Raw genomic sequence first — 20,990 nt, forward strand, 5'->3', positions numbered from 1 at the left:
AAAACTGGCCTGAAACAGGTAAGAAAGTAAACCAAGAACTCTACTACAATGCTAATAAGCTGGGTGGTAGCTGATGTAAATGCAAGCTGATGTAATAGAAACAAGAAAAAATTCTGGTCTTGAAGATCATAATTTTGACCAAAATAAACAGCCACCATTTTAGCATGTAGGCAAAGGTGCTACTGTTTGATATCTCAGCATCTGGTTATAAGACATACCCCCCACAAAAAATGATGATATATTTAAAAAGGCCACCCCTTCCCATCTCCCTCTGTGTTTCATTGTTTCACTACCGGGCTTCATGTAGCTCTGCCTGTTACTCAAAGGGGAAAAGAAAGGAAGCTAAAGCTTAGTCACCGGTTGTGATTTCCCTGGTGGTGTTCGCCGTGCTGTTGCATATCTCGTTATGAGCCGTGACGTACACCTCATAGGTCCGCCCACAGTGGAGGTCAGGAATTTCGCAGCTGGTACCAGTGGCGAGGCATGTGTCTATGTGGCCATTGCTTCCTTCCACGGTTACTGTGTAGGAGGTGGCGCCTTTGCAGTACTGCCAGGAGACTACAGCGGTGTCCACAGCACAGTCCGCTTGGACAATCTGTGGTGCGCAGGGAGCTAAACAAAGAGATCAAACATCAAAAAAGAGGGCCTTGAGCATGGACATCCCGCTGCAGTATTTCACGCACAGCATATAGACTCTACTTTGACCAATATACTTCAACTCAGCATTAAATTCACTCTAGTCTCACTTCAGTCCTTCTTAAATTTGCCAACTCATGTTTCTGAGATCCAGTTTTGACATTTAAATAACCTGCTACACCAACTCTTCAGCAGACATTACTATTATTTTGGTCTGGCAGTTTGCTTTTTGCTTCTTTTGGCCTCCATCTCAATGAGAAATGCTCTTTACTGAGCTATGGAGCCATGAACCTTCATTCTCTATTATCTGGGGGTTTCCCTCCATTTTAATCCTTTTTTCCTTATGTAGCCCAGTTATCACATTTATAGCCCTTGGCTAGGGGCCATAGACTGCAGTTTCTTCTGGAACCTGGTACTTGCTATTGAATGGGATTGATAATAGCTGGCAACTTTAAATCAATAATTAGTAACTGAATTTCTTTTAATATCGCCAACTACTCTTTGCATTTTTAAGAAAAACAGAAAATAGATAGCACAACCCAGTTTTCCAATTTAATCCTATTATTGCCAGATATTACTGGGGGCAGAATCAGATAAGAGATCTCTGTAGGAAGAGTTCCCTTCCATTTAGTACTAGGGGTAGGCAATCTCCAGTTCCCATGGACACCAGTCTGACTGGGTTTTCAAGACATCCCTATTGAATAAGTATAAGAGAAATCTGCATACACTGAAATTTATCTCATGCATATTCATTAGGGATAGTCTGAAAACCTGAGCAGATTGGTGCCAATGGGGACTGTAGGTTACCTATTCCTGGCTAGTACCTTGTGTCTATGGAAAGCAGAATTCCCAATAGAATGACTCTAGATTCCAGCATACCTGTGTGGAAGCCTTCTGAGTTGCTATCACTGCTGTTGCAGGTATCATCCAATGCCTTCACAGAAATAGTATAATTGCTCCCACAGTCCATGCTGGTTATTGTACAGTGAGTATCTGAAGAGCTGCAAGTCATGGAATGGTTGTCTTTTCCAAGTGCGGTTGCAGTGTAAGATACTGCCCCATCACTGGGGCTCCAGCTGGCAATCACAGTGTCATTTTCACAGTAAACTTCCACCTGTAGGTTCTCAGGAGTGCACGGAACTTGGATGGAAACGGACAAGAAGAACCAATTACAGCAAAAGCACTGAATAATGTGAAGCTACATATAAATTATCAACCTGTTCTACCAGTGTTGGCTCACTGATGAGCACCCAAGATGCTTTGACGATGGACAATGCATTCTGCAGAGTCAACAATCAGTGTCAGCTAAGCAAAAGATTCAGAATCCCCATTCAACAATATTCACTGTCCTATGGTTCTGGGACCAAATGTGAATACTGTATATGTCCTAAAACACTACATGGCTTTGAGAAGGAACAGATTGACATACCTTTCCATGATGACCTAATGCTATCTAGAGTACGTTACTTCAGTAACACAAGCCTGGGACTTCTAATGTGTATTTGTTATATATGTCTCCTTAAGAAATGGTTCACCTCATTAGTGGAAACTTCAATTTACCACCATTGTTTTCTTCTGTCAGATAGGACAATCTTTTCTCCTCTGCATTGGGCTGAAGTTCACATTTCATATGAATGACAAGGGAAGGTATGGACACTGGAATGATGGGGGAGATGAGACACAGCTAGCTTCAGCTCAGGATACTTTGGTAAATGCACATTAAAAACAATAAGGTAGATATTCAAAGCCATTTAGACTGATAACTTATAATGATCTGTCTAAATGGCAAGTTTTGGTATTCCAGCCTCTTATCCAGCTGGATAAGTCATTATCCAACTAAAATCTAGCCAGATAAAAAACACATGTTGTTCCAGAGGGTGCAACTGGAGGAAGCTCCTTATCCAGCTAATTTAGGCCTAGATTCATCAAAATGCTATAAATATAGCAGCAATAGCACCGATAAAAAAAATGGGTGTGGATAGGCTAATTTCCTGTGTATCGCTTCGCATAGGAAATTATTGTGTCACGCATCATTTTACATGGCACACATTGATTTCTGCATGACACGTTATTTTTCTGGTTTATATATACCGGCTTCCTGCAGCTGTTTCTTTGAGGGTGTGTCAGGGGTTTGGAGAGAGGAAAGGAGAGTAGGTGAGTTCTTGGTTGAAGTTTAGTGGACTTAGTGGATAGCAATTTCTGAGTGAGTTGTCCTGTCTTCTGTTCTCATCTGTTTACCTTAACCTTTGTTGCTTGTCTTTATGTGTGTGTGAAAGTTTTTGTTTGTCAAGTTTGTCAGTTTGTCTTTGTGTTTGGGTGAGATGTGATGGTGAGGGGGAGGAGGAGTGGTGAGGAGGAATGGCGAGGAGTAGTGAAGCATGGTGGTGAGGTGGAGGAAGAGTGGTGAGGCAGAGGAGGAGTGGTGAGGAGGAATGGTGAGGCGTGGTAGTGAGCTGGAAGATGATGAGGCATGGTGGTGAGGCAGAGGAGGACTGGTGAGGCATGGAAGTGTTGAGGAGTGGAGAGAATGGAGCATGAGAGGCAGGGGCAGAGAGGAGAGGTATGAGGTGAGGAGGGACAAGAGAAGGAGGGAGGATGATGGCAGGAGTGCTAGGAGAAGGAGGAGTAGGGTCAGGGACAGGAGTAGAGATAGGGAGGGGGAAAGAATAAGAGGAAGTGGGAGGGCAAAGGGATTAGGCAGGTGAGTCTGATGGGAGGAAGACAACAGGCTAGGGATAGATAGAGAGGGAAGAGGAGAGGGGAGTCAGTAGGGCAGGTGCAGGAAGGGGGAGGAAAGGAGAGAGAAGTGGGAATGAGAGTCAGGAAATGGAGGACACTTCTCTGAAAGCAGAAGTGGCACCCCCTTCCGACAGCCAGGCAGCAGGGTGTGTTTAAGGGTGTTGAAGTTCAGCCCAGAGGACAATGAGATTATCATTGCTGGAACATTATGCCATGCTCTTCGGCAACCATGTAGCCAAGACCTCGAGGGCAACCAAGGGCCAGATCTGGCGCACCATCGCCCAGGCTATCTCAAGGCGCAGTGACATGAGATGCAGTGGGAAGCAGGTGGCCCACAGATACCGGGAAATAAAGGCCCAGTTGAAGACAAAGGTGGCTAACTGCAATAGGTACATATGGCAGATTGGCGGAGGAGCCCCTTGTCTGATTGTGCTCATGCCCATGGAGGAGCACCTTGTCCAACGGCTGCGACCCGATGTGTTCGAGGGCATAGCTGAGTGGCTGGTCACCATGCGAGCTGGAGCCGGTAAGTTCACCTCACCTGTAAATGGCAAGGCTGCTACAGTAGGGCACATCATTTGGCGTAAGATGCTCACATTGATTGACTTGCAAAGTGCGTATCTCATGCCAAATGGTCCATGTGTGTACCTCTTGGCTTTGGTACTTATGACTTTTTCTTTGTTTCCATAGCTCTTGCCCAGGACTCTGACGGTCCTAGCCATCAAGTCCCAGGGACCAGCAGTGAAGCCCCAGGGACCAACAGTGAATAGCCAGGGATCAGCCATGCAGCAGCACTTTTCCATGCCTCCTTGCTTATGGATGCACAGACACAGTTCAGCAAGGAGGAGGAGGAGCAGCAGCAGCTGCAGCCTCCTCAGCACAGCCAGATCCTGCAAGCCCTTGGCTCAGCAAGACCACTGAATGTGAGCTTAAACCTTTCCAGTTTCATGGAAGAGCCCAGCCTGCAGTGGCACACAGTTGAGCCAGTGCAACCTCACTCCAGCACACCACATGTTCAGCACAAGGCAGCAGACACCGAGCCAGAGCAGCCCACCAGCTCCCTCATGCCACTTTTGGAGGCTCAAACCTCCGCTCCGGCCATGACAAGCACAGCACCTCAGCACTAGCACTATTTCCAACACCAGCTCCAGCACCGGCACAGATCAAAGCCTCAATGCACAAACAGCTGGACTGGCTGGAAAGGAGCCATGATGTCCATCACATATGGGCAGAGCTTCGCCTGAGGAGGGCTGTGAATGCGCAGACTCAGGCCCTGCATGACCAGAATGCAGCCCACACACAAGCTCTCACCACAGTGATTACCTCAATAAATAACTTCACTAGCGTCCTCACACAGATTCCACAATGAATGCTAGAGCCTCCACCTGCATCTTCTCCAGCAGCCCAAGACAATTTGCCAACAATTTGGTGAGGCTCGGCACAGGTGGCACCTTTCCGTTACCGGATCCAGATCCCCTCTGATTTCTTCATATAATTCCAGGATAGCTCCAGAGCTGAGGCGATACCTGCTAAACACATAATCCTCTGGCATGCCCAGCATTGAGGCTCATGGAAGAAAGATGCACTTCCTGAACGACCTCTGCCGAGCCCGCGTATGTGCCAGGTGCTGCCATGGGCCCGACCCTCTCCCTGTGGGGCCAGTGGCTCGGGCTTCGGTGCTGGGACTTCCCTTGCCTGTCCTTGTAGTTGTTGTTGTTCCTCTTGTTGTTTGCGGGGAGCTGAAGTATCCAGTATCCCCCAACAAGTAAACTTGCCACAAACATTATGGGCTTAGAAAGACAGGCCAAGTAAGAACAGGTGTTTTTATTGGCCCAGGAGGACCTGGTAGGTGTATCTGATAGAAGACCTCTTTTTATCCCGTGCAATAATAGCCGCAGTAATAACCATGATCTGCTATAATGGCAGCAGGCATGCAATAAAAGTTTTTTTCCCCTTGTACCGCAAAAAGAAAAAAAAGGTGTAGTCATTTCTAATGTTAAATCCCGTGTTAGTGTGTGTTAAGCTATCGCGGAATGCGGTAGGCCACCTTAATTTGCACTTAACTCCTTCCACATGCATACTAAATTTATAATTTGCATGCAAACTTGCGTTGCGACTATTTATCATGTGCGCAGCATGCGTTAGACCCCATTTAACGTGAGTTCGGGCCCTAATGCACTTTGATGAATGACCTAGTTAGTTGGATAATAATGATATTCAAACTTATCCAGCTATGGTAACCAGCTAACTTTAGACCTGGTATTGAGAAGGTCTAAAGTTAGCAGGTTATATTATCTGGCTAACTAAACTTATATGTGTATATTTAGCGGCATAGTCACACCATTGAATATCCTGGCTAAGTTAACCAGATAAGACTTATCCAGCTAACTTATTTAGGCGGCTATGTCTGAATATGGATCTCAATGAGTAATTTCAGAAAGGGCAGAGCACGGAATGTATAAGAAGGTTGTTCTGAGGTTAATCCAAGCTTTCAAACTATATTATGTCTTTGGAAAGAGGGGAAATATGTCTCAATTGTCCTCTATATTGGTTCAGAATTCTGTACATCAGTCTGGATGGCGCTGATTAAGAGCATATTAAGTACCTGTCCCATATGGTCACAGGTAATGCATGCTCAGGCCGATAATCACTGCACCCTAATGGTATTCCCTAGTAATTCACAGTGGTATTCCAATAGGGCCTTATGTGTCCATATTGACTGAGGAATACCTAACATCTTTACATTTTAAGTTTCCTGTTTTGTGTCAACCCCCTCCCCACCAGAGACACGATTCTATTACGTTACCAGATTTAATGTATATAGGGAGGCTCTCGAAGCTTTTGCACTCTTCATGTACAGCAATCACGGTGAGACTGTAAAATTCGCCACACTGTAGACCTGAGACCAGACAATTTGTGCTTCCTGTTTTGCAAGTCAGAGGCTGCCCGTCTTTTCCGATGGCTGCTGCTTCATAGGATATGGCTCCAGGACTTGGATCCCAGGACACCAGCACTTCATTATGGGCACACATCATCAAGGCCATCACACTGAGAGGAACACAAGGTGCTGGAAAGATGGAGAACACAGTGCATGCTGAAAAACATCCGGCTCTTTTCAACTTTCATATAGCTAGCTTGGATCTGAGGAGTCCTGTTGATATCCCCCCAGGTTATTCATTACTATCACATGATGCCATCTTTACTGTTTGTCTGTGTTGGAGTAGGAGCAAAATGGCTTATTTACCCTTTCTATGACAGCAATGCAAATCCTGTGCTTGCCAAATAAGAGGCTGCTTCTTTTGCCACACATCCCATGGTTCACAAAACAATAGGGCATGCCAAGAAATGTATACATAGTGAATTTAAAATTATTAGGATCTAGTTCTCTTTCTACCATTTTGATTTTGTCACAAAACCTTATTGGTTTCATGATGAAACAAAAATGCTGTTGCAAAGAAATTTGTGTTTATAAATTACAGCTTGCTATCGGTTACGGAGAACAAAAATCAATTGGATCCATGCTAAAATAGCATGGATCCAATATTCTGTGATGCATTGTGAAAAATAGAATATACTCCCTTTGCAGAGGATTTTAGGCAATCCCCCTCTCAAAATCATTTAATTTATTATCAGTTTCATTACAATATGCAAAAGCTTCATTTCCTGATATGCAGTTTCTTTGCCGATGTCCCTAGTATCTGGAACTTGACAAAGGAAACCCTCTGAGCAAGCTTCTGCGCTGATGTCAGATCAAACTAAGGGCAAGAAGCCCACACTTCAATCATTACGCTATCTTATGCAAATACGATCAAAGGTGCTTCTCCATTATTATCAATGGGAATAAGGCTGCTGAAAATACTGTCACATGTAGAAGGAAATAAAGAGGGCAGTACCCTCGAAGGTTAGCAAAGGCTCATGACTGCAGAAATCCAAAATATGAAAATAAAAGCATCTCATCTCTTTGCACACTTTCCCTAGTCCTCACTGGCTTATCAGAATAGGTTCAGATAGGCCAAACCATTTTTATAAAGGCAAGTAGTGCATTGATCCCTCTTGGTAGGGAAGAGAAGCACTGATCCTTTAAAAACAGCTTTTGCATGGAAAACTTTAGCCAGTGCTTAAAAAATAGATGAAAGTTATATTTATTATTTATTTTATTTATTTAGAGTTTTTCTATACCGGCATTCGTGATTAGAAACCACATCATGCCGGTTTACATTTAACAAGGGGGTGTGAACAAAAAACGGAACATAAACAAGTGCAAAGAGATCAAAAGTTACATTACAACAAGGGTCATATAACGGGGTCGAGAATTAGAGTAAGGTAACCGAGCAGTTAGGATTAATTATTTACATTATATTGAGGAGTTGTTACAATTTTTCTTTAAGGTATTATCTGATAAAGTAGAAGAAGAAGGTTTGTTTCAACTAGGTTGTCCATTTTTATCCACATTTTAAAATGCTTTACTAATTTATTTAAAAGATTTCTATACTGCCTAGGTCATGTTCAAAGCGGGGTCACATAAAAAAAACCCAACAATATCCTTACACCACAAAATATGTATGATAGAAGTGTTAAAATTGCTTCAGTAACAAGAAAGGAGAACTGCGCGACTCTGGCGGTGCTGCAGCCAAGGCTCACTCCAGCCTCAGGCAAGACTAAGTAATCAGGTGCTTCAGACTGCCAGAGGTGAGTAAAAGGTTTGACGTGAGTGAATGAGCGTACACACATCTGGGGGCAGACTGGTGGGTGTTAATGGTGGTTTCTTTTCCAGTTTTCTCTGAATATGTTTTTTTCAGTCTGTGACAAATATTTTGGTGTTATTTGCTGAATATCTCCCAAATATCTTTTTTTTTAGTTTTTTTCTACTATTTGCCTTCCAGAAGCCAAAAAGAATTTGGGTGAATTTAGTCCAACATATATTTTTTTTTTTTAGAATTCTTCATGTTCGTCTAATTCAGTGTACTGTCAGCAAATTAAATGCCTCCTGGGAGCATCCACTTGATACTGGAGTTCAGGTTTGCTTGAGTGCATGATTTCTATTTAACACGTACTAATTATAAGCATATGTATTGATGATGTGGTCCCCTGCTTTAACATAGGCTAGACTGTGTCACTTCTAACATGTAACCAAGAGCATGCAGTGCACATTTGAGTATCGTAATATATTTCAATATTTTGGGATGTTACCAGTCAGTTCAGTATATTGTATTGATGTATTGCACTGTTTTGGTTGTAAACCACTTTGGGTCCCATTTTGGGGAAAAAGGTAGTATATAAGTATGAAATATAAACATAAACCCTTTATGTGAATGACTTTTCATAAACAACAGAAATGAGAGATGTCGAATGAATATAGTATTCTTTTGTTGCAGGGCTGGTGGAAGCTCTAGGCAAACTACAGGTTTGGGGGCGACAGCATAGTGCTTCCACCGACTCTCTAGAGCCTGGACGTTAGAGCAGGATTGTGGGATTGGGCCTCCTTCCCCGCACGTGGGCTGAAAGAGGAAGTAGGGCCTGTGCAGGTGTGAAGAAGGAGGCCCAGTCTGAGGCTGGGGCTGGAAGAAAGTACCTGCACCGGAGGAGAGGATCTGGAGCAGTGGCGACTGGGCCCTTCCAGCTGAAAAGAAGATCGGGAGCAACTGCAGCAGGGCCCGTGAGGCTGAAGAGAGGATCGGGAGCAGATGCAGCCCGCGCAGTTGAAAAAAAGTGTCTGTCTCACAAACAATAGAGAGAGGAAGCCTCCCGATGCTACAGTGAGGCAAGAAAGTAGCTGCTGCTGCTTTCACTATCCGAGGAAATAGTGCATGTGTGGTGCTTCAGATCGTGTATGTGTGTGAGAGGGACAGAGTGCATGTTTGTGTGTGGGGTGGGGGGGAGGACAGAGAACATGGATGTGAGAGCAAATATGTGTGTGTGGGAGGGAAAGACCATCTGTATGTGTGTGTGGGAGCAGGAGTGTTACGGGGGACAGGGGACAGACAGTGTGTGTGGGGGGGGTGTTGGGAGGGGAAGATGGGGACAGAGTGTGGGAGGAATGGCATGGGGGACAGACAGCATATGTGTGTGTGAGGAATACAGGGAGCATGTGTTTGTGTGAGAACATGTGTATATGGGGAGGGAACAGAGAGCATGTGAGAGAAAGCGAGGAGAAAGATTGTGTGCCCCCATCCTGCCTCTGCTAACTAATCCAAGAGAATCTCAGCATGAATGGAAATCAAAAGTTCCCAGATATGGAGAGAGAGGGTTCTTTAAATACTTATTAGTTTTAATTATTGAGTGTTATTTCATGTGTCTGCTGTTTTGAAATATTGTACAGTATTTGTATATGAGTTTAATTATTGGATTTTATTCTTTTTGTCAGCTGTTTTGAATTTTTTATTTTTTATTTGTATAGTGTTACTATTATGATTGAGGTTTTATGAAGCATGGTGATTCTGTTTTCCAATGTTGCACTGTATACAGAGTCTGGCTTGTTATTCTGAGCTGAGTTTTTGTCTTCAAGTATTGGGCGAGGGACCATCTGTGTTCTGCATGTGTGACCGAGGTGAGGTATTTTGCTAGCATGTCATTTCTGTGTAGGGATCTATAGCAGCCTGTTTTTCTAATAGGAGGTGAATTGGTGTTTTAGGGCTTGGTGTAATATTTGCAGTGTTTTCTTTTCATAGGTAGGGTTATTACTGTTTGAGTGCTGGCAGTTGATGCTGTTTTGGGCGTTTACTATATTGTAATTGTAATTCAGTTTACTCATGGCTTTCTGAGGGTCAAGACCACACCCAATATGTGCTACGATAGACTATGTCCATATGGGTTCCAAGTGTCTTGTTTTGGCAGGGTTTTCTGCTTGACACCATAGTAGTGCATGTAAATATAACAAGCATGTTTGTAAGTGATATTTCTAACTCAAATGTCCTTTTCCATGTAAAATCTTTTATTACAAATGCATAATTTTTAATGTTGTGTGAAAAGTTCAGGGAACGATGATGGGGGGGCGCCAGGCTATAAGTTTTGCCTAGGGCGCCCAATACCCTTGCACCGGCTCTGTTTTGTTGTAATTAGTAGGCAAATATGCTGCACAGTTTCTGCTCTGACCATATGGCCAAGTATTCATGTATCGGTCAGAAAGCTCTAGAGCTTATGCTGTATTTCTGATTCTATCTGTGAAATTAATGTTACGTTGGAAAACTGGCTATTATACAGCGACAACTGAAAAACCTTTAGGGAGTCTTGCATCAATATCAGGTTGATTTCTTTGGAGTTTTTAGTTTTACCATCTGGGGAAGCTGCTCCTATAGTGAAGTAGTAAAGCCCTGGTTTTGCAGCTACAAGGATTCTCGGGAAATGAATGCTGTGGTACAGCTTTCACAGTGCTTATAACCATTCTCATGATAAACTTTCCTTGAGAAATAATAAAAAAGAAATACAATTCATCCATATCCACAAACTTTTCTGTAGCTTGACCTACCTGTTTTAATTTGCATCTCTGGACTTAGGGGCCCTTCACATCTGCTGTCATGGGCCAGTACGGCCACTGTGTACGTCTGCCCGCAGCTTAAGTCTGCAATGTCACAGGTGGTGTTGGTGGTGTTGCAGGAGGCCCCACCTGCGCCCTCTACGAGGGCAGTGTAGTACTCGGCATTGGCCGTGCTTTCCCAGGAGACAGTGGCAGAGTTGTTCTCACAGTTGGTGTAAGCGTCCACGAGACGGGGGGCACAAGGTGCTAAAATGAGAAGGGCAAGAGAGGATTTCAGTGAGAGCCTGCACGTGCAGTTTCTGCCTTTGCCAGGGCGGACTTAGGGATCTGGCGGGCAATCAAGAGGCTTCTGCTAGTATTTTGTTTTCCAGTAAGTTATTTTAATTTAATTTTCTAGCTGGAATAAATAATAGTTACAACAACCTGCTATCTGCCACACGGGCATTGAAAATCTCACTGTGTCAGCACTTTTACCATCCGACCCCACACTAAAGACAACAAAGGAATACGTGAATAAATAAAACAGAAAAGTCTGGCACATCACGATTGTACGATATACTTGGAAAAGAGATAACATTTCTCTAATGTTAGTGAAAGAAAGCTTTAACAAAGAGCATCATCCCCTATCCTCTTTCCTCACTTTCTCATAGGACCCATGCATACTGGCACTGTACACCTTCAAGGTAGATGCAGACAAGTCTGGTTAAGAGAATATTGACCATGAATGTTCAGGAGAAATCTCTGCATACAATTTGTCCAAGAACCTTGCTCATTTACATATTTTTATCATCTTAAAACCAGACCTGATGGCATTCCTTGAAGATCAGAGCTCGCCAGGCCTCACTGAGACCAGGCGGTTATCATTCCTCCCGTAATTTCACAGTAGGCAATGAAGCTACTCAACTGTCATGTGATGGAGCATGCCACAGACAGGCCACTATGACCACTTTGGGGATGGAGACAATTTATCAGATCTGCCTCTGCCAGCGGTGACTGGCTTGTGTTCCACAAGTGATAGCGGTGGCCTGCCTGGGTCATTCTGTTGTTCAGTTCATTAAGGAACGAGGGAATACATTCACGGGGGGCTCCTGGGAGACTATGTTGTGGGAGGAAAAGGAGGCACATAAACCATTTTCACACTCATGAGTGTGCCTTTCAAGCAAAATTCTCCCTGTGCAAAAAGCTGGTGCAAGTGACCGTGGGTCCTTTGTGACTGCTGCAGCTTTCAAAGGGCACGCACATGCCTCTGCTTTGAGAACTGGCTCAAAGCCCATGCATAAAAAGAACATGCGGCCTTTCGTCCCGATGTAGACAGTTGCAAAATGGCCTTCGGTCTGGTTACCATGGAAACCCCATGTAGGAGCCCTGAGAACCAGATCTGAGGATTACTACATGAGAAACACTTTGGAAAAGATATTGGAAAGCTCTTTAAATGACAACAAATTGTCCATCCTAGACCCTAAAACAATATTCCTAAGAGTACAGCAGGAAGAATAAGTCCCTTACTTGTAGTCACGCTGATGAGGCTGTTCATGGAACTATTGCATTGGCCTGTGGTTCCCATGACCATGATGATGTATTCCTGACCACAGACCAGGTCCTGGAGCTCACAGGTGGTGTTTTCCGTCACACAGGAGGCTGGGTACTGCTCAGCAGTTGCTGTCACTATGTACTGGACCACTCCAAGGGCAGGTTCCCATGACACTGACATGGCACGAGTGATGCAATCAAGACTAGTTTCCACCTTTGTTGGAGAACATGGAACTACAAAAGGAAGACCGGCATAGAGTGCTTGAAATTCAAAGTTCTATGCAAGAATGAATTAGAAAAAAATGATTATTTCATAACAACGATGGCAGATAAAGACTAATTGCCCCATTAAATCCTGAAGGTTCTTAATAACACTATAATACCAAATGTGGAACACAGTACAGCGATGAACCTGTATCAAAATAAGATTTTGAGTGATGGTGAGGACTGAGCCTCCACTTGGAGTATTTAGAAGATCACATGAGTTAAAAAATAAAATTAAATAAATAGCGAAATCAGCTCATATAATTTGGAGTGTCTCTGGTAAACAGACTAAAGAATGCTATTAGGGATCCAGATCACAGGCACCTTCTGAGTACACAGGGTGTGCCGTTCTGATAATTATGAGACATGAAAAAAGCATTCAGAAGTCATGGTCTTTCATGGTTTTCCAATGAGGTTCAGGATTAATACCCTAGGTCTCCTGCTGTTCAGACTTAAGATTTGACCCCCTTGTTTCTGTGTGAGAAGCAAACCACCGCTGAGTCTGTCATTGGGTGGAGGAAGCCTTGAGCTTATGGAGGGGTTTGCCTGGAGGAAGGTGGTTTAGGGAACATTTTTCCACGCCTGCCTAGTAATTTTGATTGCTACTGTCATGCTTCTTGCTAGTTACCTGTCTGTAGTTGGTACTCCAGACTTGGCAGACTGTCACATTCATGATTCGATCCTTGAACAGTGATGGTGTAGTTCTGGCCACAGCTCAAGTCCACAAGGTTGCAGTTTGTCTTGGTAGAATTGCACCAGGAAACCTGTCCATCGGTGGTCTCTGCTCTCACAGTGTAAAGCTGGGTTCCATTACTGAGCTCCCAGGAGACCACTGCAGTGTTGGAGCTGCAGTCAAGCTGAGCGCTAACCTGCTGCGGAGGGCAGGGAGCTGAAAGAATGAAAGTTACATACTTGGTCTGTGCTATGATAACACTTCTCATCTGGACCAAGCCACGATGAGCTGTGAAAACAGGATTCTACGGAGAGGCAGAAGAAAAACTGGTGCCCACATTCATCCTGGAAAGAGACCCCATTTCTTTGAGGAGCATCCTGGGGAAGTAGTAAATGTTTCCCAGAGCAGGAAAAGGCCCCAGGGATGCTAAAAGCATTGCAAACACAGCCAGAACACACTCTATTGCCAGAAAAAAAAAAAAAAAGAAAGTTTAAGTAGATGATGGAGACTATTGTCAGAAGCCGATTTACACTGGAAGGGAAAGCAGCGAGTGGCTCCTGCAAAACTATTGCAAACATTCTTGTTGATAGATCAGAAGCTATTAGAAGGGGCACTGAAGTGAATTACCATTGTTCTCTATGGACTTTTATGTTCATATGTTAGAAAGGATAGACTGTATAGCAGGCTCCATGTTCTCTGTCAAGGGTTAAAGAAACCAGAGAAGAATGACTGAGGCTTTAAATCCCTCCATGGGCATGGTTTGCCCTACATCACTGTGTTACTTTCATAGTTTTGTATATAAAGCATGGCCTGTGTGTAATACACTCTAACCTAACAATACACAGCCTATAGCTGGAATTGTGGCATTGCCAAATGCAGGGTGGAGGAATGGAACACGTTTGTCAGAAATTCCTTCCATCTCTTTCATGTTTACCCAAAATGTGCTTTGCTTTACCTGTCTGGATCTCGTAGAAAGAGCTTGCAATGCTGGTACAATTCTCATTGGTGGCAGTCACTGAAATGGAGTAGGCCTGACCGCAGACCAGGCTGCTGACGCTGCAGGTGGTGTTGGCCGTGCTGCACGTTGATGTGTTTCCATCGCTCTGCATCAGGACAGCGTGGTAAAGTTGCGCGCCAGGTGAGGGCTCCCACAGCAGGGAGGCGACCTCGCTGTTGCATGCCATGTAAGCTGACACGTTTTGTGGAACGCATGGCACTGCAATAAAGTTACACGATTATGTTACAAAGAAAAAAAAATGTCAGAGGTATTCAACTTTATTATAGAACTGACCCGCAGGATTAAACCGTGGTCCTAAATGATCAATTAAAGTAACAAAAGCACTCGGTGTACTTTAGAATGAAAGAGGAGCTCTGAATGATACGGACAATCTTCATGCAATTTCCTTCTACATAAATTTGAAATGCTTTCCATTGCAATTCCAAATGGATCTGAGCAAAAGCACTTGAAACTTACATGGAATGCAACAGGGATGTCAACTGTGGACGATACTGAATAGCTTATCACCTCTCATCACAGCACTATCCTTTTAGATTTGATTGGTCACTTGGACTTTTTGTCAGCTGTTTGAAGCAGGTCTGTGCTGGCCCCATAGGTTTAATGAGGGCCAGAAAAGCGCAACTCGTCAGAATGTCAAACCACAACGCTAAAAGAAAGGCACCAACCTGTGTCAAACACCAGCTCCTGGCTGAGAGGGCTGGCGCAGCTGCTGCTCAGTGCCTGCACCGTTGTTGAGTAAGTTTCCCCACATGGTAGGCTGGAGAGCTCAGAAAAGGAGTCCGTGGTGTTAGATAATATTAAACTTCCATCGCTTTGCCTGGCTGTCAGTGCATACGACTCTGCCCCCGCACTGCTGGCCCAGAGGACAGTCACCGTCCCATCGCAGGAGTCCTGTGCTATCAAATTCTGCGGCATGCATGGAGCTGACGTTAGAAAAGACATGAAAAACACATGGTAGCTTGTTAAAAAAAAAAAAAATCAACCCATTCTGCTGAAATGTTTCTGATCCCAAATACTCTGTAGACTGGACGTGCTAGAAGCTTCAGTGGGGGTGGTGCGATCCAGCAGAGATTTCCAGCACCACGAGTCTTACAAATGTACTTTCAACTTAGTCCCCAGCCAGCATTTCTTCTAAGGAAAATGGCACTGCTCACGGTTCCAGCTTAGGGGTGGTCTGGGTCTGGAACGGCAGTGACAGCACAGGTCAGGATGGATGTCGAGCAGCAGAGCTGTCCGGGGAAGTCCATGCAGTGCTTGCAAGCTCTGCATCAGGCTCTGACCGATGCTAACTAAAATATTCAGGAAGAGGCTTCCCCATTGCTCAGGCCCTTAGATTTGGATGCCCCGTCCATCAGGGCCAGACAGGCCTTGGTGCACCACAGGAATGGAGAGCTCAGGCCCGAGGAGAGAGGGAAGGCAGTTGCTGCTAAGGTAGCCCATGCCAGCTAATGAGCAGTGGCAAGGGTGCCCCTAGGACGAAGCTCTGCGTGATCCCTCAGGTCGGCGGGAGTCTCCTGAGCTGCCTGGGAAAGAGGAGCAGAAAAGACAGGCTTGCCCACTGATGTCTCCTTTTCAGGACACGTTGATCAGGGTTTGATTTCACCCCATTGTGTGCATGGCCTTGTAGTTCTGGTTTCCCTAAGAAAAGCACTAGAAGTCCATTTGTGTCATAAGGTAAATTCAGGACTGGATCAAGCTGTCTTGAAAAAAAAAAATGGTGCCAGTTTGTAACACTAAAAAAAGGCAAAAAGTAAAGAAACACTCACCCATCTCCTAATAAAGAAAATCATTTACTCCATCTGTGGATGCAGCTCTTATCAGCTGGAGGTTCTCTGTTTCTCTATTATATGTTCATGCATCAAATCTTTTTAGGATTAGACTCTGGGTGATCTTTCAGAACCCGGCATACCAATACTGACACAAGCAGTGGTAGAAAAACAGCTAACAGAAACATTGTCTACTGGAATAAAATCATCTCGAGTTTAACACATGAGACAAAAACAAACTTAAGGAAAGTTTTGCTGTGTATGTGGGCCAGATCTTCATTTGGAACATGAGGGACAGGGGACGGCGCCAAGTCGAAGTCCCTCGCATTATGCTGTACTAATGCAGAGGGACATGGGTGTCTAGGAGTCAATGCAAACTGGTCACATATATGTATTAAATAACACAGCACAAAGGATCTGGGATTATGAAAGGGAAAACCAAATCATGGTCACCATACACTTTAGGTGAGTAAATTTGTCATCTACCTGTCTGATAAAAAAAAAACATACCTGTTTCAATCTGAAATGAGCTGCTATCGCTGCTGTTGCAGTTCCCTTTCAGGGCAATAACCAGGATGTGATAGTTGCTTCCGCAAAGCAGGCCGTGAAGTTCACAAGACGTATCGTTGGTGATGCAGGTCGCGGAGTATCCGTCACTGCTTTCTGCGGTGGCTCTGTATGATTCGGCTCCCTTGCTCTTATCCCAGAATGCAATAACAATATTTGATGCACAGTCCACGATACCTTGAACATTATCGGGGGGACACGGCGCTGGAATTCAAAAGAAATCTAAAATTAGCAGCAGGTCTTCCCGCTGAAAACAAATAGCATTTATAAAACTTGACATTTTGTGAGGATTCACCAATACAATCTAATAAAAAATGTATTTTTTTACTTGTCAGATTCTCAAATACCATTAGCTCCGTGATTTATTTTATGACAGTAAACACTACAGGTCCTGCACAAGAGTTGCACCTCACTTCTGTATGTAAAGCTTGCTAGGTTTCACTGTAGATTAAACTGGGAACTTTCTAATAAAGGGAACATCAGTGGGAATAGTTACTTTTAGGAATGACAGGAGGGTCCATTCCCCAAAGGGTGGGTCAGCAAATGGGACTATAAATGGTGACTCACAGGGCTGGTGCAAGGGTATTAGACACCCTAGGCAAACCTTCTGCCTTGTGCCCATCCCTCCTTCCCCAGGCCCCGGCTCCATTCACTCAGTCAGGCCCCCTCTCTTACACACACTTAGGTTCCTTATCTCTTTCACACACACACACACACACACACACACACACACACACACACACACACACTCTTACACAGGCTCCCTCCCTCTCTTCTCACTAACACCATTGCTCTCTCGTACACACACAATCCCTCTCACTCACTCACACACACACACACACACACACACACCCTTACACAGGCTCCCTCCCTCTCTTCTCACTAACACCATTGCTCTCTCGTACACACACAATCCCTCTCACTCACTCACACACACACACACACACACACACACCCTTACACAGGCTCCCTCCCTCTCTTCTCACTAACACCATTGCTCTCTCGTACACACACAATCCCTCTCACTCACTCACACACACACACAAACAGAGGTGCCGTTCGTGGCATGTCGAGACTCTGCTTCTCTTGGTCATGAGCAAGATGGACGCTGCTCATGGCTTACCAAGTCTCTACTCCTCTTGGCCATGAGAGGGATGGGCGCCGCTCGAGGCCCAACATGACTGTTCTTTGCCGCTGCTGCCTAATGGCTGGCACCCTAGGCGACCGCCTAGTTTGCCTATTGGAACGCGTCGGCCCTGATGACTCGAGGAGTCACTGAGGGGAGTTGTGAGAACTGTTTGAGGAGAAGTGAAAGATGTCTTGGAGAGAGCCTGGGGATAGGCAGCCATCTGTGAAGTAACTTTGGAAGAAAAAGGAGGGTTCTTTACTTTTCCAATTGGGGCTGAAGAGATAGAAGTCTGGTTGAGGATACTTGGAGAATTCTGTGGTGGTGAAACTGACTTAAGCTGCATAAGGAATTGATTTGCCTCTATATGAAATTTGAAATTCAAAGAACTGTTTCCAGTTCTTGATTTCGGTATTTGGGACTCTGCTTATTTTTGTGCCTGTGGAACTTTTGATTTTCTTCAGTCAAAGCTATTTTCTGTTTGGAACACTGTTTCTTTTTGAGAGTGATCCTCTTTAGGGTCCTGCAGATTACACTGCTTGAACTGGGACAGCACTTGCTACATGTATAGCAGCATGTCGTGCCATGCATGAGGCAGCAGATAAAGGGTTAAGGCATCTCACCATGTAAAATGACAATTTGTGACCTTAAGGTTCCTCTCCAGTTCCTTCATACTAGGCCTATCAGTTCTAATAAAAAGGCATTGGAGCCCACTGGAGCTTTATCCAGGTTGACACAATCCCCCCCTCCACAGAGGATGCCAACAGGCTCACACCCTAGAATTATGGTGAGGCTTTGAGGTGACGCTGAGGTACCTGTTCACCCAGTTTTGAAGCACAGGAAGTTACTTCCAGTCTTGCCTTTTCAAAAAACTGAATTCAAAAGACAAATAAATAAAGAATTGCTGATATGATGAACGTTTATTACCTCCATAAACCAAAGGTTGACTTTTATTTAATTTATTTTTTTAGTATTTCTATGCCGTGCTGTGTCTTTGGACTCTATTCTCAAACAGGCTTTTTGCATTTGTCAGCTGTTACATGCTTAAGTTACACAAAGTTTCAAAGCAAAGCTCCACTTTGCAAACGATCCCACGAAACTCCGCGCCCAAAGTTCCAGCTAGGAACGGTTTAGGGGAAATGCATGCGCATACCATTCCAACTCGAGTAGCACGCACGAAACGCAAAGACCTCGCCCCAGAACGCCTCTCTCCAAATGATGTGCATAAAGGGTGTGTGTGTGCGCGCGTAATTTTACGCCACATCAGTCTGGCAATTTTCAAAAGCGCCACTTCTGCAGGTACAGGACTGATTCCCCCCCCCCCCCCCCCACAGAAGTCCCTTTCAAAACTACCCCCCTTGTAAAAAAAAAAAAAAAAAGTCCCGGTTGCCTGCTGCCAGAGGATGGAACAAGCTTAGATTGTGAGCCTTCTGAGGATAAGGAGATACCTACAGTACCTGAATGAAATCCGCTTTGAAGTGTCAAAAAGCGGAACATAAATCAAATAAATACATTTTAAAAAGAAAGAAAGAAAGAAAGGTGGTCATCCATCCGTCCTACCTGAGTTGAGCAGGAACTCCTCGCTGGGGGCACTGCTGCAGTGCACGCCGACGGCTTGGACAAGCAGAACATAGGTCTGGCCACACTCTAAATCTTCCAGGTCACAGCTGGTCTGCACGGAGCTTGAGTTGCACGTTGCCAGGTGTCCATTTGTTCCGTTTGCCGTGACTCTGTAGGAGATGGCTTCGCCATCGTGCTCCCATTGTGCAATTGCAGTGTTAGTTGTGCAGTTCAGGTTGGCTCTTAGGTTATAAGGAGGGCAGGGAGCTAAGTGAAAACAGATCAGGAAGGTTTACTCCAAATAACAGGAGATAGAGATAGTAACAAGAAATTCTGTACGCTGCTAAGAGATAACAAAAGAAAGAGAAAAAGTACAAGAGAGAAAGTTGGCAAATAATGAACAAAAGTTTTTTTTTTAATTAAAAATTTCACTTAAAAAAAGAATTTCATTTTTCAGCACTTCATAATGTTAAAATTGAAAAAAAAGACTTGCAATATCTATAATATATCGGGCTTGGTGTCCGTCAGTGCTCGCTATATCGGGCTGCATGTTTCCCAGCCCGCCGATAGATGGCACAGATGGCTGAAACAGGCCACAGGTAGGAAGGACAGCGGCCATCGCGGGAGAGGCAGAATATAGCAGAGGAGACCCTGACATTCTGCGTATGGAGCGTGTCCCACGGCACATGCTCCGTTTGCTGTGAGAAGGAAGGCCTGGTGCGCCGTTCGTCGCGAAAAGGGAAGGCCCCTGTGTGCCGCGATTGGCTTGCCTGGACCTTCAACTTCGCTGCGAACGGAGCGTGTGCCACAGGACGCGCTCCGTTCGCGGCATGCCGGGGTCTCCGCTGCTATTTTCTGCTGAAGGCCCCCGTGTGTCACGAACGGTGTGCCGGGCCTTCATCTTTGTCGCGAATGGCGGGTCCTGCGGCATGCCGGTGAGAGATAATGTTTGTCGGGGAGGGGAGGGTGAGAGAGAGCAGGAGAGTGTGAGAGAGAGGATGGGGGGGGGGGGATGCCGGTGAGAGAGAATGTGTGTGTGAGAGAGGGGGGGTGACACAGAGCATGGTTGGTGAAAGGGGGGTGGGGAGGGTGTGAAAGAGAGCATGGGAGGTAAGAGAGGGTGGGTGGGGGGATGCTTGAGTGTGGGTTTCAGAGAGAGGGAGCCTATATGAGGGGAGGTGTGTGTGTGAGAGAGAGGGGGTAACAGAGAGCATGGTTGGTGAGAGGGGGTGGGGAGGGTGTGAGAGAGAGCATGGGGGGGATGCCGGTGACAGAGAATGTGTGTGTGACAGAGGGGGGTGACAGAGAGCATGGTTGGTGAGCGGGGGGTGGGGAGGGTGTGAGAGAGAGTCTGGGGTGGGGGAGTGTGAGAGTAGCATGGTTGGTAAGAGGGGGAATGTGTGGGATGCTTGAGTGTGGGTTTCAGAGAGGGGGCCTATATGAGGGGATGTGTGTGTGTGCCAGAGAGTGAGGGAGCCTGTATGAGGCTGTGTGTATGTGGAAGGGACACTCTTACAGTGAATTTCTAGGGAAATTCTTCTCAAAACAAGAGATGTGCCAATAAAAAGGCTCGCTGCCCGGGCATAGAACGGGTACAGTTGCTGGTCTAACATATGCAGAACGCAGATGATGATAAG

The 20,990-nt window shown here is 45.1% G+C and overlaps 1 protein-coding gene across 1 annotated transcript in view; it reads right to left on the reverse strand.

The window, feature by feature from the left end:
- LOC115100214 overlaps positions 1 to 20,990 on the reverse strand; it is a 104,064-nt gene that overhangs the window by 52,465 nt on the left and 30,609 nt on the right. Inside the window, exons 11-20 of the mRNA XM_029618540.1 lie at positions 19,354 to 19,620; positions 16,611 to 16,871; positions 15,000 to 15,257; positions 14,272 to 14,532; positions 13,272 to 13,532; positions 12,356 to 12,613; positions 10,841 to 11,095; positions 6,182 to 6,442; positions 1,516 to 1,776; positions 358 to 612 (exon numbers count right to left, since the gene is read on the reverse strand). Of these exons, the coding sequence (XP_029474400.1) occupies positions 358 to 612; positions 1,516 to 1,776; positions 6,182 to 6,442; positions 10,841 to 11,095; positions 12,356 to 12,613; positions 13,272 to 13,532; positions 14,272 to 14,532; positions 15,000 to 15,257; positions 16,611 to 16,871; positions 19,354 to 19,620 (2,598 nt within the window). The remainder of the gene's footprint in view (positions 1 to 357; positions 613 to 1,515; positions 1,777 to 6,181; positions 6,443 to 10,840; positions 11,096 to 12,355; positions 12,614 to 13,271; positions 13,533 to 14,271; positions 14,533 to 14,999; positions 15,258 to 16,610; positions 16,872 to 19,353; positions 19,621 to 20,990) is intronic.

Source organism: Rhinatrema bivittatum, chromosome 10, assembly GCF_901001135.1.
Source record: "Rhinatrema bivittatum chromosome 10, aRhiBiv1.1, whole genome shotgun sequence".
NCBI lineage: Eukaryota > Metazoa > Chordata > Amphibia > Gymnophiona > Rhinatrematidae > Rhinatrema > Rhinatrema bivittatum.